Source organism: Vanessa atalanta, chromosome 14 (assembly GCF_905147765.1).
Source record: "Vanessa atalanta chromosome 14, ilVanAtal1.2, whole genome shotgun sequence".
NCBI lineage: Eukaryota > Metazoa > Arthropoda > Insecta > Lepidoptera > Nymphalidae > Vanessa > Vanessa atalanta.
The window spans coordinates 9,329,902-9,348,990 of NC_061884.1; the positions used below are offsets into that span (position 1 = coordinate 9,329,902).

Consider the following 19,089-nt stretch of genomic DNA (forward strand, 5'->3'; position numbering starts at 1 on the left):
TCAAGTCGACCTCATCAGCATCCTACACCTCGCTAACGGATATCTCGCAAATGATACTAATCTAGCAGAATCGAGGTCGTTTCACACAAAACCATTATTCATACGCTATTATATTTTATGTTAAAATAAATTCATTTATTATATATATACAATAAGAGTAATATTAATAAAATAATAATGTTTTTATTAACAAGCATTATATGAGAATTATGTAAAAATGTTAGTTCTTAGAATTAACTTCGATCACAAGCTGTTAAATAATTACAATGTTGATTACATTGTTGGAAGGTTATATCGGATGCTGGGATTTATTTTCTTAGAGGGGTAAGGATTTTCACTTTAAATCCACGCTTATTTTGTTATACAAAGGTTATTTCCGATGCAGTTTTGAGTTTGCTTCAAAAGTTTGAATTTTTTAGAATTATCATGAGTATCATTTCGCTTTGAGTACCTATAGTAAAAGATGATTTATATATTTTTTTCAATTTTATCTATATTTTAATATATATTATATATTATAATATATATTATGAGAAGTTTTTATTTTAAATAATTACAATGTAGATTAAATTGAAAAAAAATCTAAATCATCATCATCTCAAAGCCAATGAAACTCATGAAAATTCTAAAAATTTCAAATTTTTAACGTTAAAAAGCCGTTCGAAGAGAAATGAACCCTGTTTTAAAATTACTTGTAGTATTTATTAGATGTCAGCGTAAGAAAATACGATAAATTTCAGTAAAAAAAATCTTCTCACTCGGATTTGTGATTTGAAACTTTGTATATTTGTAAAAGCGAGCTGGTCCATTGTCTAGGACACGTAAATCTTAACTGAAAATTGCAGGCTCAAGATACGGTTAGTGTGAACGGGATGTCATCCTTCACAGCTGAACACAAGATGAATTATAATCACAAATATAATTATAAACTCACCAAAATGTTCATATGTTCTATTCGATTATCTTGGCTCTTACAGCAACTCCTATTGTGCCGATAGTAAGGCGTAAGGCCCATTTGATTATGAACAACTCGCTCATGATATATTCTACCGCCAAACAATATTTTTGATATGTAAACTTTATTGGCGTTAGGCACTTTTTTTTATTTTCTGTGTTTGAACAGTAAGTCAGTCACTATAAATAAAATAAATGTTATATTTTATCAGTCGATGAATAACTAATTTGTACTTCTTGCAACTGCTAGTATTTATGGACATAAGTGAACAATGAACATGTATCGTCAAATGTCCCAGATATTAGTCTACCCTTCTAAAATAAATAAACGCAAAATTATATTACGCAGTTTCACTATCATCAATCCCTAAAATTTAACATGTCCGACGCAAAATTAAGTCCCTTTCGAAGCTACTAAACCTTAAATAATTACCTAATGTATTTTTAATGTAATTTTGTTACACGTTAAAACAATATGTTTCCTCGGGTTATGTTAATTTACTCTTCCAAAATCCAAATGAACATCTAAATAGTTTGTAAGCAACAAGTTTTTAATCAGGTTGAACAAACAATGAGTAAGTACGTAAGTAAAGTAACGATGTTTGTTTGTTTACAAGCCCTTTCTAAATTGATGGTTACACGCTAATTATATCACCGTTTACGCCTACGGGAATGACGAATTCATGACGTCACGATTTGCATATTTACTTGTTTTATAGCAGAATACACAATTTCAGTTGGTCTAGGTAGTCTGCGATTTCGTCTGAGTTATTTATTTAAATTTCTTTGGATAAAAAAGGATAATGGTTCATGTGAAAGTTTTTAGACCTTTTTTTACCTACCCTTTTATATTTTCTACTCGACTTTTTTAAATAAATTATTTGTGTTGATTGATATTAGGGATATTCTAAATAATTTTGTCAATGCGACGTTTCAGGGTCACTCAGCTTTTTGTATATTATATTGCAGACTAGCAATGCGCCTTGGGTTTGCACGGTGCAATGTATTCATAAATAAAACGATATGATATAAATACGATATAATTTATGCACTCAGGAATAATTTACCTTTTACCAGTGAAAAAAGTATTAGAATTGACTTTTAAGTACCAAAGATTGCACTACATACACCATCAAACAAATTTTACCTCTTTAAAATAGTAGTATCGAACTGTAGATTTAAATCGAGACATCGAGTTTTATCACATACGTATATTAAGGTTTCATGGTCTATAGTAATCTGTCGATCTTTCTGTTGTGGAATATAGTATTACAATTGGATCTTTAGTAGTTCACTTACGAAGTCTATTAACATTTTGTTATGAGATGCTTCACTAATATTTAAAAAATAAAAAATAATTTATTGTATTGTTTAAAAATACACACATTGGTACATACATAGATTTTTTCTTCGATTTAAAAAATACTTTTCGCCGTCCAAATAGAATAAACTGAACAAAGTTATTCTAAACGTTAAGACCGAATAACATTACCTCAAGCGCTCGAAGCATTGCACTTGATAAAGTTAACCCGAACTTCTAAATCCAATTCTAGATTTTGCACGATACCATTGTACGTTTAACAACTTACTAATTTTACATCAATATTGTATAGTAGACATGGCTGCTTTGTTGGTGTAGTGGTTTGCTTATACTGCCGCAAATTCTAAGTAGCAGTAATCCGAAGCCGAAGTTTAGTATTTAGTAACGACGTTGGTCCTGAGCCTGAACTTCGGTCAATCCAGATTGCTATCTCCTGAGATAGGTTCATCTTTTAAGATATTTTGAAGAGACTTACGAATTTCACAAATAGGTATCGTTTTTTTTTTGTGTAATAGTTGGGGCAGCTTACGCTTTGAAAGGAATTGGGCCTACAATTTTCACTTCGATTATAAGCAATATCTCAAAAACTATACAACATATTAATACGATAGAGCCTATGTATAGTATCAATTGTATTAGCAGTTTTATGTATGCTGAGCTAATTGGTTAAAATATTTAAAGTAACGGAAATTTGTTATGCTTAATTTGTTTTTGTAATTCATCTAGTGATTGGCGTCGATTGAAAACATTGTGAAGTAGCCTGAACGTGTCAGACAAAAATTGCCACATGTATATCCACCAAACCGCATTACAGAAGCGTGATGGAGTAAGCTCCAAACCTTCTCTTCAGTATAATTCACTTTATAATATTAATATGATAGAATGATTCTGTCTGTGATTACCTTTATTAATTTTTCATAAAAATAAAGTATTAAATATATCTAATATTTCACCTAAAAATTATAGGAAGGTTATAGATAAATTATAATATTTTAAAACAATCGCCGTCAAACCATTCGATTTTAATTAACAAAATTAATCGAAATTGTACGGGTGGCCTTCTGAAAATAATTAACTCACTTTGGTGACGTTTTTTTTTTCTGAAACGACGTTTGACTATCCAATCAATGTATATATCCTAACCTAACCTAACTATCAATCTCAATATCCAATATCATGTAAAGAAATAGTTTTACTCTTAAGTATTAAATTATTTATTATTTGTTTTCGTTCAATCATGTTGTTTCAAATATTATATTGTTACAATTCTTCTGATTAATCGAAATAATAAATCGTAGCCAATAAGTTGAAACATAAATTTTTATCTGCCAAAACTACGAAATTAATTTTCATGAAAATGTATGAAAATTATATCTTATGTCCAATTACTATCAAGTACTATCAAATGGCGCACGGTATGGTATGTTATGCGGAGGAATGAGGGCCATGTTATTGAGCATGGACGTGGATTGATATAGAGGTAGGGAACAACCAAAGAAACGATGGATGGATTGTGTGAAAGACGATATGGCTGGAAAGAATGTTACTTGTGAGATGACGTCAGACAGAAAAGTATATATTCCACCGCCAAACAACAGTACTCACTATTGTTTTGTTCCGGTTTGAAGGGTGAGTGAGCCAGTGTAACTAAAAGCACAAGCGACAAAACATCTTAGTTCCCAAGGTTGGTGGCGTATTGGCGATGTAAGGAATGTTTAATATTTCTTACAGCGCCCTTATCTATGGGCGGTGGCGACCACTTACCATCAGGTGGCATCATCTGCTCGTCCATCAACCTATACCATAAAAAAGTGATTTAGCAAATGTGAAATGAGACGTATACGTGTCTCATACAAAAATATATTTCGAAAATTGGGTGTTGTTTCTAAGTACAACTCACAAGCTTTCGTTATTTGTGTATGCGTGGGTCAATTCCTGTAACTGCATTTTAAACCCGTTCCATTCAACTGATTGAGAAACGTTTACGCACTTCGTACTGTTGACAATGATAATATAAAATTTTTGGAAAAATTAACTAAATTCGATAAAATATTTCTTCCCGTATTTGTATTGTATTGTCTTCAAATTTTAATGTGACCAACTGAAAAAAAAAGAAATTTTTAAATCGAATTGAGAATTTTGTCTTTTTTTAAGTCGTTTAATAAAACAAGCTTATTAAATTTAGAAACTAGATGGATTAAATGATCAAGCCAATTTTAAATAACCTTTATTATGTCTATAGCCTTAAGCCTATTAAAATCAATCGAGGAATAGAAACAAGTAAACAACTTTGACATTAAATTGACGCAATATCGAGATCTTGAACAATAGTATGATTTCAAGAAAAAATGGCCCTTTGAATGTCGACTGTTGTTATCAGGACTTTGGAAGGTAAATTAAAGTGGATAGTAAAACAATGTTGTATTATAAATAAAGATATATTGAAAGAACTGTTTATAGTACATAATATATCAGAGCTATTAGCACCGGACCGGATATACCATATGGCTTTTTGGCCCAGGGCCCTGTGGATTCAAGGGGGCCCCAATTAAGTCAAGTCAAAGTCAAAAATAGACAATAATGAGAAATAATCCATAACTTTATCAAATTAAACATATCGTATGGTTTGCGGCCCTGCGAGTCCTACAAATAATCAAACTCCATTCAATTAATTTAATTCAAGTCCACGTTCAGATATGTCTTAGATGGGCCCCTAAGTAGTGTTAGCCCAGGGCCCCCTAAGCTTACGGTCCGGCCCTGTAATAGCAAATCATATGGGACACGTAAATATAACGTTTTGCTTATCTTTACTCCTCTTACAATACATTATACATATAACATAACACAACTGAAAATACTACAATGTATACCAGCATAGGTAAGCTAGATATAACAGGCCATAAATGTCTCAACGATGCGCAAAGATGTTAAGCTCTATTGCGACTCCAGTATATATGGATTATGGACAAATCGTCATTATCAAACCAGTATGTGCATTTTGAGGTTTAGAACAGTTCTGTATAAAAGGCCTGCTATCTACAGAAATAGCAGCTATGTTTCGAAAGAGCACATAACATATTTGGTTTGACCAATAATTACGACTCGATATGTGTGTGTCTTATGTTAAATTACTTTTGGTCCCATTTGCTGTTGAAACACTTGGCCCTTGGAGTATTAGTGCAAAAAGTTTAATTAAAAATATATCACCTCGCCTTATTGCCTCTACTGGTGACAGGAGGGCTGGTTTATTTTTTGTCCAGAGGATCAGAATTAAGATTCAGCGGGGAAATGTTGCTAGCATTCTTGCCACCACGCGATCAAGATATATACAGTAACTATGTTTAATTCATATTTGTATATATTTAAGGACTTAATGTTAATAATTCATATGTAAATAAATATCCGAGTACGATTTATATATTTAACATTACCATATATATTATATCACAGATTTACTTCCAAAGCATAAAATTGACGTTCGAATGTTTTACTTTATCGATGTAAAGAAATAAATACAAGAACAAATTTAGCTCTTCAAAAACTCAGACGGACTAAGCCGGATCTACAGTGCTATTCTGTGAAAACTCGCTTCGCATCTTACATGTGAAATGTTAAAAATCGACTTACAGTGATTTTATTTATTTATTTTATTTTATGTTATAGTTTTAGCCAATGTCGCAAATTACTTCCTAATAATTCGCGGTTATATTCTGCATTTAATTTCAAGCTTGTTCTTACAGAATAGGTATACTGAACTTTGATTAGAAGTTATAATTTTTCGTCGTACGCAAAAATCAAGTTGTACACACGTTCAAAAGAACAAAAATTTTATTATTATAATCTGAATCATAGATATCTCCATCTTTTTGTGAAGGTCCATTTCCGACTGAAATGCTATATTGATTATTTATAATAACTGTATTTAATTTTATGAGATACGTAGACGTAAGGTCCTAATAAAACAGACTTCAGTATATGTTTTACACACTGTTTTAAAGATAAAAGTCATACGGAAAAACTATAACATACATTTTAAACCATTACAGCATTTGTACAAATTGTATCTGCTTTGAAGCCTTTACTTTGTGACCACGTACGGAAATGTTCGTCAGTGTTTGACTACTCAAATACACTAGAACAAGCCCTGTTACAAGTTAAAATTTATCTCAAAAAACGTTTAAAGCAAATTGACTCACATGTTAAAGAACTTTAAATTCAATTTGGAATGTCATTTTATTTGCATGGAATACATTACCGCTGCGGATAGCAGCACGAAAGCTGGGAATGAATTTATCACGTTGATGCTGAAGTAAAACAAGCTCTAAAGTTATGAGAAGTTAAAACCCGACTACGATAAAAATATTCAGTAAATCCAGAAAAGTTGGATAAACTACATACATTGTAGCGTATGTTTATGAAATAATCTCGTTATTAAAAAAACTTTTTTGTTCTTACAGTACTTTTGCTGTGACTGTACAATGTACATATAAAAATGCGAGTATATATGACCTATTTCGTAAACGAATATATAGCGTGTATATTCATAATAATATTTAACATTTTCACTAATCACTTTTTAGTAATCAGGCTGAAGGACAATTATCTTCCGAACAAATATTATTCTCTTATATATATTACACAATCTGTCCGTCGATATAATAAGTATATCGATCGCTTGATTCAAAAAGACATACTCTTACTTTTTAATTTGCAGAATATAATGATAAAGGATTAAGATCTTTAGACCTTAGACTATTGTCGCCCAAAGAGGAGACGACGATGTTGAAGTATTAAATACGATGAAACACACTAAAATATTTCTTTTTTTTTTTAATTATTACAGTTGTAACATTTTTAAAATACTCTTATAAATATTATCTATATTATCTATTCCTAAACATAAAATTTGCTTTGGTACCAATTATTGTATATTCAAACCCCATACAAATCTCATATAACCTGCAGTTTAGAATCATACTAAAATCGTTCTCATATTTTTCTCAATTAGATAGTTACTTAGAAGTGAAACTGAACTGAAACTACGAAGCGAGGAAGATGAACTCGTAGAATAAGAATTTTTTTATGAAGTAAACTCGTAGAAATCTTTTGAAATTCTACCCTTAGATAAGAAACAGGCTTTAAAAATTTCTAAAGAAGTCTATCTATGTATATTTTAAATCAAAACAATTTGAAGTAGACGGTTCTGAAATATTTTCAAAAATCGAGAAAATAAGTCATAGATACTATTTTGAGATAAATTTAATTGTTGATAAATGTAAAATGGTCATCGGATGCCAATGATATAAAAGAAAATCTTTATATTTATATCTTAGTTATAAGACTTTAATTGTAAGAGGTATTTTTATTGATACTTGTAAAAAAAAGAGTAGCAATAAAAACCCAAAAAATTAATCAAAGTTTCGTAAATGACCGAATGAGGCTGATTTAATAAAATATTTCGAAGGAAAGCAAATTTGATAATATTTTTTATTATTATTGCGGAATAGCTTAGCAATGATTATTAAAAGGTAAACCTTTAAAAAATGCATTACTTACTTTAAAAAGTATATAAAATGTATACAGATATTTTTTATTTAAAATAAAGTAAATATCCGAAATATAAAAAACCAACGAACTGAGTGAGAAAGACTTCGCTATGAATTTATGAAAACTATTGCAAAAGTAACACCTTTTTAGACATCAACACGATTATAATAATTTATAAATTTCTTTATATACCGAAAAATTTATTGAAACCATTTTTTTTATGTACGTGACATAATATTTATTTAATATAAAAAATGCAAAAAAATTGCTTACCTTTGAAATTGTTCACTAAAATTCGTCGCAATTTTTCACTTCACTCTTACAGTCCGTGTTTCATTATTTTAAGCGCTTTGTTGATTTAATAATTTCATATGCAGTTAATAAATGTACTTTTTTACGAAAGAGTTTCGCTATACTTTTACGAACACTCGCTCATGCTCAATGAATAAACTTTGTCATTCAGACCACCACACAGCTGACAGCCGGCTTTTTCAAATGCCCATAGTTCTTTACCGGCTTCGCGCCTGCGTCTTTACAACGAGCTCTATTCTATCTATATTTCCCGCCAAATTGTTAATTGTCACAGATAACAGTAACTACTACAAGACAATAATTGGATCATATGTTTAATTAGTTCTAGAGTATTATATTAACAAAGAAATATATTTTGTAAATATAATATTAATAATAAATAACTCTAACTTTTATAAATATTAACACATATATTTTTAAATTACATGTTCGAATAGGTCTTCTACTCCATCTAGCGGTAGAATGAAACATCACTTAAGAACTACTGTACAGTTTATAGTTGTTTTTAAAGGTACCAATAGATAGCAGAAATATTATCTTAACATTATTGAAAAAATATGAATAAACGACGGAATAATACAACAATGAAATTAATTGGATATTTTCTAATTACAATATTAGGGTCATCGTAATTAACAATCTAACAGTAATTTTCAAACCCGAAACGATACTTCAGAAAATCACTTTAGATAGTAATTTACCCCATTGATGTCTAAATCAAAACAACATAAATATAATATATTCTGAAAAAAAACAAAATCTACTTAAAAAAATTGTATTTAAAAATATGAGTTGCTGTATCCCACAAATAGTATATTTTCACAATATTCATTTTCTGATGTAGTATGAAAAGCGTTTTGTTTTTGCAAAAATGCAAATCAAGTTAATTAACATAGGTTCTTGCACGTTAAAAATTTATCAAATATTCGTTTTGATATAAAAATATGGTCTATGAAATATAAAAATTAAAGTCTAATAAAATTATTCTTTCTTTTCTCAATTTCTTCCAGTTTCCACTACCCACTGCTAAAAATAAAAGTTGTCTTCATTGGAGTACTTTAAATTGAAAGAGACAATCCAACTTACCAAGTAGAATTGGTTTATGTCCATCGTTCTTGTGAATAAATTATGATTTTTTTTTAATATTTTGTGCATTAATTCAAAATTTTAAACTTAAATCCTTATTCCATAAACATCGAAAAATTGATAACAGTGGATTATATTCTATCGGTTTTAGAATAATTTAATTTGAAAATAAAAATAAAAACTTGCATTTTGACCATAAGTATTTCTTTTAATTTTATTTTATGGTGAGGCATTTCTTTATAATATTCATTAAAGCTTACTTTATCGCTTCGTAATGCTGCGGCCAATAATGATTACAAGTCTAAAAACATTTTTAGAAAAACAAAGTGTCAGATATAAAGTAGTTAAACCCGCTTCATTCTTGAAACCAGCGGATAAATTAAAGCAATTTAATAAAGAAAATAAGGAACTTTTTGGACCACTATTGGAAACGAATAAGCAAAAAAAAAGTAGATTGAAAAAGGAAGGTTAGTTTAAACTTTAAGCAAATCGATTATTTAAATTTTGGCATTTTGCTGTGCCTCGTAACCTTGTGAAATTAATATTTCAACTTTCTATATTGCCTTTTAGTTGTCATTGTAGTGTTGGTTACCCTTCATGATAAATCTTTCATTATTAATTTATACAACGCAGTGACTTATTACGTTCTAATGTTTCTAAAGTAAAGTAAATATACGATGTGCGTCTTAAATACCAGAAGCGTGTGAACAAATCTCGTATTTAATCATATGACTCTTAGCGCCGTGTGATATACTCGTGTACATTTTTGCAGTTATAAAATTATCTGTTTTAGCTAAAAATAGACCACATCAAAACAACGAAGTGACCGCATCGAATGAAAGTACGCAAAAGTTTATCGACGTTACGAGACAAGATGCTGTAGTAAATCAGAGCCTTTGTGCTATTAGAAGATACATCAGTGTTATTAGGAGTGTAAAAAGTTTTAAACACACTATGTGGCAAAATACGAGGACTTGTTTTAATCTAGTGGGAGTTTTATTTAATGGAACACCTGTCAGGGGTATAAAGACATTTGTAGTGAACAATGCAACCGGCAGTTCAGCTGCACAACCTGGGTATGTCAGCGAGGACAAAATTCTCCAAATTAAACAACACCAGAATGATTATGCCCAACAATACCCATCTGTTACTTTAATATTAAACAAAACAATGACCGAGGAGTCAAGAAAATCATTAGATAAATGGAAAAAAGAAAGAATAGAAGAAATGGGGTTGGAAGAATTTAATAGATTTTATCAAGGTATGTAAAAATGCTTTATTTAATGTGTTATAAAGAAACATATGTTAAAATAACATCTGAAATTTACAGACTGTTTTTAACAAAATTAAGTAATTTGCTTTTTTTAACTTCTGGAAGTGACAATTGCATAATTGATGCCATAGTCTACTATATTAATATATACTAAATTATTTTATATTATTATGTTGGTTACATTGATATGTTTCTTTCCAGTAATTAGTCAAAAATCTATTAAGAGATACACATTGTTTAAAAATATTTAATAGGTCATTAGGCCAGTCAGCTATGAGTTTAAAAGTTATATTGATATATAGACAGGACATTGCACTGTATATTACTTGGCAAGGAGACTCAGTCACATTATATATTAAAGATATAATATATAGTAAAAGTATTATGTGATCAGAGTTGAACAATGTTTGAAATTATATATATACAAAGGTTTTGACCAGTATTTGACAAAAATACTTATAAATCTCTTATTTATTAATATTGTGATTATGGGACGACAGCTGCACATAAAACACCATTGTTTTATGGTCTTATTTTGAAGAGCTCCAGATGTAGATGTGCAGAAAATTAAATAGGATTCTTGATTGCAATTTACTAAATTGTTACAATTTAACAAAGAATTTATTTTAAGCGAGTGAAAAAAAGTTACCAGCCTGTTAGATAGCAGTGCTATATATAAAAAAAAAAAGAAAAACACACTCTCAAATCTCAAAAAACAAACTAATTCTAACTGAACTAATGTATTCTATTTGACATTATAAATTTCATTTATATAAGGTTTCATCATTTTGACGCCAAATGGGAATGAGTGACTTGCAGTTTACAATGAAATTAAAAATAAAACAAAATCTGCCATAGGTTTCGATATTCCTAAAAAATCCTTTGAATAAACGCGAAGTTTCCCACCACTAGACTAGACCTACTAGTTTATATAAAGGAACCATATAAACTGTTGTATATACAGTTGTTTTTTAGTAAAATTTAATGTTTAACATAATCAACAGTGCTTACACATCAGCCCGCATTCGTCCACTGCTGGACATAGGCCTCTCCAAATGCACGCCACTGTGGTCTTTCTTCGGCAACTCGCATCCAGCTCCTGCCAGCCGTCTTGCGCAAATCGTCACTCCACCGAGCCTGAGGACGTCCTACACTACGTTTGCCGAGACGCGGTCTCCACTCTAGAACACGTTTTCCCCAACGGTTATCGGTTCTACGACAAATATGGCCAGCCCACTGCCACTTCAGCTTACTAATCCGGTGGGCTATGTCGATGACCTTGGTTCTCTGACGGATCACCTCATTTCTGATGCGATCCCTCAGAGATACTCCGAGCATAGCCCTTTCCATAGCACGCTGAGCGACTTTAACCCGGTGGACCAGCTTTGTCGTGAGTGTCCACGTTTCGGCTCCGTATGTCATGACGGGTAGGACGCACTGGTTGAAGACTTTCGTCTTAAGGCACTGTGGGATCGACGATGTGAAGATTCGTCGTAACTTCCCAAATGCTGCCCAACCTAGCTGAATTCTTCTATTCAACTCGTCCTCAAAGTTGTTTCTACCTAATCGCAATGTCTGCCCGAGGTAGACATATTTTTGAACAACTTCGAGGACGGTACCGTGTATCGCAATCGGTTCCGGTAGAACATGTTCATTGAACATGACCTTGGTTTTATCCAAGTTCATCCGTAGGCCGATGCGCATAGAAGAATCAGCCAGCTCATTCAGCATCTGTTGTAGGTCCTGCAGCGTTTCTGCCATGATGACGATGTCATCTGCGAATCTCAAGTGAGAGATGTACTCGCCATTGATGTTGATGCCACGCCCTTTCCAGTTCAGCGTCTTGAACATGTCCTCCATTGCATTAGTGAACAATTTGGGGGAAATAACGTCCCCTTGTCTCACTCCTCGATGCAATGGTATGGGATTCGTTTGCCGACTCTGTACTTGGACGGACATGGTGGCGGCCTTGTAGAGACATCTCATCACTTGGATGTATCGCCAATCAACTTGGCAACGCTGCAGGGACTCCAGAACAGCCCAGATTTCAACCGAGTCAAAGGCCTTCTCATAGTCCACGAATGCGAGACACAGGGGCCGATTATACTCATGGGACTTCTGTATAATCTGCCGCACTGTGTGGATGTGGTCTATGGTGCCGTATCCGCTCCGAAATCCGGCCTGTTCCGGGGGTTGGAATTCGTCGAATCTTCGCGCAAGACGGTTCGTGATCACTCTTGAAAACAGCTTATAGATGTGGCTCATTAGGGATATGGGTCGATAGTTCTTCAGCAGGGTCTTGTCTCCCTTTTTGAAGAACAGGACGACCACACTCCTACTCCACGCCTCCGGAGTTCTCCCTTCGAAGAGGACAGAGTTATAAAGCTTCTGGAGCTCCCTCAGTACGGGTTTACCTCCTGCTTTCAATAGCTCTGTTGTAACGCCGTCCTCTCCTGGGGCTTTTCCATTTTTAAGCTGTTTAAGAGCAATCTCGATTTCGCCAATACTGACTTCTGGCAGGTCTTCGGTGAAATGGCGTGTTAATGTAGCTCTAGCATCCTCATTTTCGGGATCAGGTCGAGATGCATGCGATGCGTATAACCGGCCGTAGAAGTCCTCTACTTCCGAAAGAACTGCCGGCTTGGAAGAAACGACTTCTCCACTTGCTGTGGTCAACTTCGTCAGGTGGCTTCTTCCAAGAGATTGTACGAACACCTTAGACCCCCGATTCTGCTCGATGGCTCTTTCAATCGTAAGAGTATTGGAGCACCGGAGGTCGTGTCGTACGCGCTTGCTGATCTCTTGGTTTAGTTGCCGTTTCTCGGACGAAGTGACAGGTGGGTTTTCACGACGTTTCTTCATTAGCCCTAAAGTCTCTTCCGAAAGTTTGGACTTTCTGCCCTTACGCTGCATGCTACAAAATCTCGTGCCTTCTTCCCTGAGAATTCTCACTACATTTTTGAGGTTCTGGTTTACGTCTGTTGTGGTTTTCACAGCAGCGAATCGGTTCTCCAGGTTTGACTGGAACGTTTCAGATCCCGCAATGGTTTGGAGCAGGAATGGTCGGAGTGTAGACTTCATCAGACGGACGCGCTCGGCCTTAAAATTGATATTCAGAGAGCCTCGGACAAGTCGGTGATCACTACCGGTATTGAACCTGTTGATCACTGAGACGTCTCTGAATATGTGCCTTTTGTCCGTCATGATGAAATCGATCTCATTTTTGGTCATAGTGTCGGGGCTTTGCCACGTCCACTTCCTTTGGGGCTGCTTCTTGAAGAAGGAGTTCATCAAGAAGAGCCCCTCCCGTTCGAGAAAGTTGACAAGCATTTGCCCCCTATGATTTCTGCTTCCAAATCCATGGGGTCCTACTACCGATTCGCTACAATTCTGTACTCCCACTTTAGCGTTGAAGTCCCCCATGACAACGTTGTAGTGGGTTTTCGTGGTGGAGTGGAGGGCCCTCGATATATCATCGAACATTTCCTCCACTTCATCGTCCGAGTGTGTCGAGGTCGGTGCGTACGCTTGCACCACCTTGAGGCTGTACCTCTCGGTGAGCTTTACAATGAGGTACGCTACCCTGTTCGACACACTGGAGATTTCCACAACGTTGTCAACTAGGGACTTATTAACCAGAAACCCAACGCCTCCTTGGGATTGTTGGTCTCCCTCTCGGAAATACATAAGGTGGCCCGATTCGAGGGTTACGGTGTCCTCTCCCTCTCTACGGACTTCACATAACCCTAATATGTGCCACCTAATTTTCCCAAGTTCCACCTCGAGTTGCGCTAGATGCGAGTCAAGCCGTAGCGTGCGTCCGTTGTACGTCGCCAGGGTCAGTCGGTTTTGGTGGCCTCCCGTAGCCCGGTGATTCTTAGCACCCCCCATCCCGCCGTTACCACCGTCGCCACCATGACGAGGAATAGCGGGACCGCCGGGAACTGGGGGCCGTGGCTTACCTGTTTTTACCATTTGGAGGTATTGCCCATAATCGCCACGCTGGGCAGGCGGGTTGGCGATCGCAGGACGCAACTTCTCGCACCGGTGACGCTGCTGCCCGTTACCGGCCTGTGGTATTTAGCTACGCCTATTTTTGATGGTTATACCGCCATCAGTCGGTCGCCAGAGCCTCGTTTGCTGATCGGCAGGATGCACCACGGGCAGGTGAGGTTGGCTTGGAGCGCCAAGGTGTAGTTTGCGCTCCCTTACATCCCTACAACAACAGTGCTTACAGGCCCTTTTAATTCTCTTCTGGATTAATTACATATCTAGAATCATATTTTTATTGTTATTTCCACTTTTGATCAATGGTTATACTTTTTACTATCTAAAATATGATCCAGATGTTGATGACATACACAAAAAGTGCATAGAATATGTGCTCATTGTGTATGTCAAATGAAAAAATTACAATGTTTTTGAATTTTATTTTGGATAGTTACACTTAAAATTATTTACTATATACATATACAGTTAGTACATAAAAGCTACAGTTTATTCTATTTGATTTCAATAAGAATACTTGAGATAATATTTTAAGAATCAAAATATATCTCTGATTAACAAAAATAACTTCAAACTAAAACTAAATAATAACCAAACTTGAATAATTACTTCTGTTTATAAGGTGACTTTAAATAAACGATATCAAATAATTTCATCAAGATAAAAAGAAAATTAACAAAAAAAACCTAAACCTATAGCAGCAATTGCAATTCATTTTCTGGAATTGAATCTGGAAATTTTTTCTGATACTCATCACTAGATTTTTACAGAAATTAAAAATACCATTTCTACAAAAAAAAAAATGACAGACTTTACTTTTTTTTCATTGTTTTAACACAAATATTAATCAGTTTTCGTGCATTTATTAATAAGAGTAACTGTTTGTGCCCTTAATTTCCTATTGGATAGTGTATTTATTATTATTATTAATATAAATATAAATTTAGCATCATTTTATTGCTTTTGTCATAATGTACTTCACATAATGCTATTTAAAAGTTTAATCATTTTGATAATATTATAGAATGTTACTTTATATTGGTAACAATCACATGTTCAACATGCACTTGTACAAATATGGTAATAAAATTTATGACAACACGAATTATGATCTCTTTAACATACACTTTAAAATCTAATACAAATAATATTTATAAGAGTATCAATCAAAAATCAATTACCTCTTATAATAACTATATTTAGGTTAAACATATTAGGAAATTACAATGAGATTAATTTGTTAAAACTGGTTTTTTGTTAATTTTATGATACATCATAACATGAATCGACTTCTATTCTTGTATATTTCTTTACATAGAAGATCAGTAATCAAATTGTCATGGCTGTTATTTTATTTTTAATTATAAATCAAAACAAAGGTTAAGAGCAAGTTTAATTTTTACATCTATTCTATACTATATTATAAATGCGAGTAAAGTAATTCTGTCTGTTATCCTTTCGCTAATTTTATGAGATTTTATACAAAACCATCTTGAATCCCAAGGATCGCTATACCCACCTGGCTACCTTTTATTTATATTTTTTTTTCTTTCAAATGGTGTTAAATTGGTAAGGTGATGATTATATGCAATTTCTTCAACTTTTAAGATGACTCTATATCAATGATGGTAGTTAGGGTTGAAATATATTGTAGGTCCCCATATGGTGTTTTCATACATTGTCATGATAGAAATGTAAACACTAATATTCAGGCTTTTAGTACAAATAACAATTAATCAAGTGTTTTTTTGAATCTCTATTCAATTAAATATGGATGAAACTGAATAAATTAAGTAATCTTAACTTTTGAAGAATTTTGTAGTGTAAATTCATTTGTTTTGAAAATTAGTAGATATTTAGTCATATGTGTGATTTTAACGTATTTATCAACTTCACATTAAAATTATAAAAATAGGAATAAATAGTAGATAACAACTTTGAGCGTTAAAATTTATTTTTTTTCAACAAAATGATAATCTGTATTTTACGCGTGTGAAGCTGCATGTTCAGCTAGTTTTTCAAGGAGAGTCAAACCATAGAGACAGAGTATTTACATAGAAGGTTATTCAAATAAATAATTGACATACCATCTAAAACTAGTCAAGTAGCTGGTTGTGAAAGTAACCTTAGCTTATGACCATGAGTCATTTGGGTAATGTAACTTTGAATACAACCATGGTCAAATAATGGTAATGACATATGAATTGAATTCATTTATAAATATATAATAAAGTGTATCTTATTCCAAATACCTTTTATGGCTATAGTTTTCGGGCTTGAAATAATTGAGAGAATTGCAAATTTTAAATATTAATCAATATACATTGTTACAAAAAAAGTTGTGACATTGTTTACTTAGTGGTAGGGCTTTGTGCAAGCCCGCCTGGTAGGTATTACCTACTCATCAAATATTTTACCGCCGAACAGCTATACTTAGTATTGTTGTGTTCCGTTTTGAAGGGCGAATGAGTTAATGTAACTACAGGCACAAGGGATGCACAACTTGGGTTACATGGTTGGTGGTGCATTAGCGATGTAAGGAATGGTTAATATTTCTTACAACGCCATTGTCTATGGGCGGTTGTGACCACTTACTATTATTTAGGTGGCCCATTTGCTTGTCTGTCTACATATGCCATATCTTTTTTAAAAAATTAAAATTAGAGGTTTTCTGTATCCTTACATATTTTTTATTTATTTTACAGCTCAATTGGCATCCGGCACAAAATTTCATAATACCCTGAAAACATATTTCACGCAACCAAGGAACCAACTACGTATAGAAAAAGATGTCGAAGGTGTCTGGTTGTCCGTCGCGGAGGTATTGAAAAGTATATCTTCTCCGAAGGCGATAGAATCTAATGTAATACACCCTGTATTGAAATACCGTGGAGTATTTGATGCTATTGCTGATTATGAGTAAGTGAATTTTATATAATAATAATTAATCCAATGCAACAATATAACACTCATAAGAGTAACTATCAATTTCAATATACTATATATTACATATAGTAACATATATAAATTAGTGTTTTTATTTGTGCAATGCTAACACAGGCCAGGTGGCAAGCATCCTACATATGTTGTCAATTTAATAGATAATTATTGTTATTTTTACTAGTTGAACTAAACAAAAGTTAAAAATACTGTAGCATCATCTTGTGGCAAGTTATAACTAACTACATGGTGTAAATACTTTGTTAATTAAATATATCTGTGACAATTTTCATGGTGGCACTTGAGCCATCTAATTGAACACTATCTGATTAGGTCATCACCACCCAGAGATATTGGTAGTGTAAGTAATGTTAACCATGTCTTACATTGTGCATGCACCAGCAATTTTTGTAACTACAATGTTACGTTGTGTTTGTGGTTACAGAGGCTAACTAACCTTTAAAATTAAAAAAAAAATAAACTAAGCATTGTTGTTTGTCAGTGGAATATATGAGGAGTGGGTGGTACCAACCCAGATCACACAACTTACACAAAGATCTATCACCCAGTTGTTATTAAATAAGCTTATAATATTTCTTTAATATTCCAGAGAAAAACCAACACTTATTGAATGGAAAAAATCAGATAAGCCACGAAAATCGATAGCAATGACATACGACAATCCTGTCCAGCTGGCAGCTTACTTTGGTGCAGTATGCAATGATCTGAATTACAAACACTTTAACGTAAGAGATGCTTTACTAGTCATAGCTTACACAGATGGTTCTAAGGCAGATGTATTCCATCTATCAACGGATAAGCTTAGAGAACATTGGGCACAATGGTTGATCAGACTGGAAGAGTATATGGAGAAATATAGCAATGATTCAGAGAAGATTTTGAAGGGTGGGAAACGGTTGTTCGAGGAGGAAATTGGGAAACTCTAATAATTTAAGGTACTTGTAATTTATTGCAGATATATTTTAACTACCATCCTTAATTTGTCATATAAATCTTACTATGGGACAAAATAAAATAATACATGTAGTAGATATAATTTAAATGTTTATTATGAAGAAATGAAACTACTGATCAATATGTTTAATAAATTATTTGTTTGTAATTGACAATATTGTCTTTGGCAGTAGCTCTCAGCTTTAGGCAATATAGTATTAATACTGGAGAATAGGCGAAAACATCCCCCACCCGCCGATCTACATCCTTTAAAGCGGCCGTATTCTGAACCGCCCTCAATTATATTTGTACAAAATAAAACGAAAAACAATATATTAGTTCGGTTATCGCCTCGATAAAAATAACCTTGACATTCGCCTTAATCAGTAAATTAACATTTTACAGAGACAATTCATCAATCACCTGTTGGATCTTATCTACAAGATAATCGTCGAAACAAAAAAAACCTCGAAATTGGAGTCTCACTAGATTGAGGAATAATATGCGGTACGACATTACATACAAATGTTACCATTTATTTAAATAAAATAGCACATGTGATATGCCAATATTTGAAGAAAAATATGACATTGATATCATTTACGAAATGATCATAAGTTTCTTTAAATTTTCACAAGCACTGCATAAAAAAGCTATCTAATATTTGTTTGTAATGTAACTAGTATATTTTGTG

At 33.2% G+C, this 19,089-nt stretch overlaps 2 protein-coding genes across 2 annotated transcripts in view; one reads left to right on the forward strand and one right to left on the reverse strand.

Annotated features, from left to right (window-relative positions):
• LOC125068861 (connectin-like) overlaps positions 1-8,343 on the reverse strand; it is a 60,380-nt gene extending 52,037 nt beyond the window's left edge. Inside the window, exon 1 of the mRNA XM_047678205.1 lies at positions 8,096-8,343. The gene's annotated coding sequence lies outside the window, so the exon portion shown is untranslated. The remainder of the gene's footprint in view (positions 1-8,095) is intronic.
• A 1,134-nt stretch (positions 8,344-9,477) lies between these two features.
• On the forward strand, positions 9,478-18,887 carry LOC125068930 (mitochondrial genome maintenance exonuclease 1-like). The gene is made up of 5 exons (XM_047678315.1): positions 9,478-9,687; positions 10,014-10,481; positions 17,207-17,420; positions 18,052-18,397; positions 18,801-18,887. The coding sequence occupies exons 1-4, from the start codon at positions 9,495-9,497 to the stop codon at positions 18,386-18,388; spliced, it is 1,212 nt and encodes a 403-aa protein (XP_047534271.1). The 5' UTR covers positions 9,478-9,494; the 3' UTR covers positions 18,389-18,397; positions 18,801-18,887.
• The last annotated feature ends 202 nt before the right edge of the window (positions 18,888-19,089 follow it).

Excerpts from the sequence above, each read along its gene's own strand:
- LOC125068930 (XM_047678315.1), top strand. The coding sequence starts at position 9,495 with ATGCTGCGGCCAATAATGATTACAAGTCTAAAAACATTTTTAGAAAAA. Across the intron at positions 9,688-10,013 it reads AAGTAGATTGAAAAAGGAAG|CTAAAAATAGACCACATCAA; the intron begins GTTAGTTTAAAC and ends TATCTGTTTTAG. Across the intron at positions 10,482-17,206 it reads ATTTAATAGATTTTATCAAG|CTCAATTGGCATCCGGCACA; the intron begins GTATGTAAAAAT and ends TTTATTTTACAG.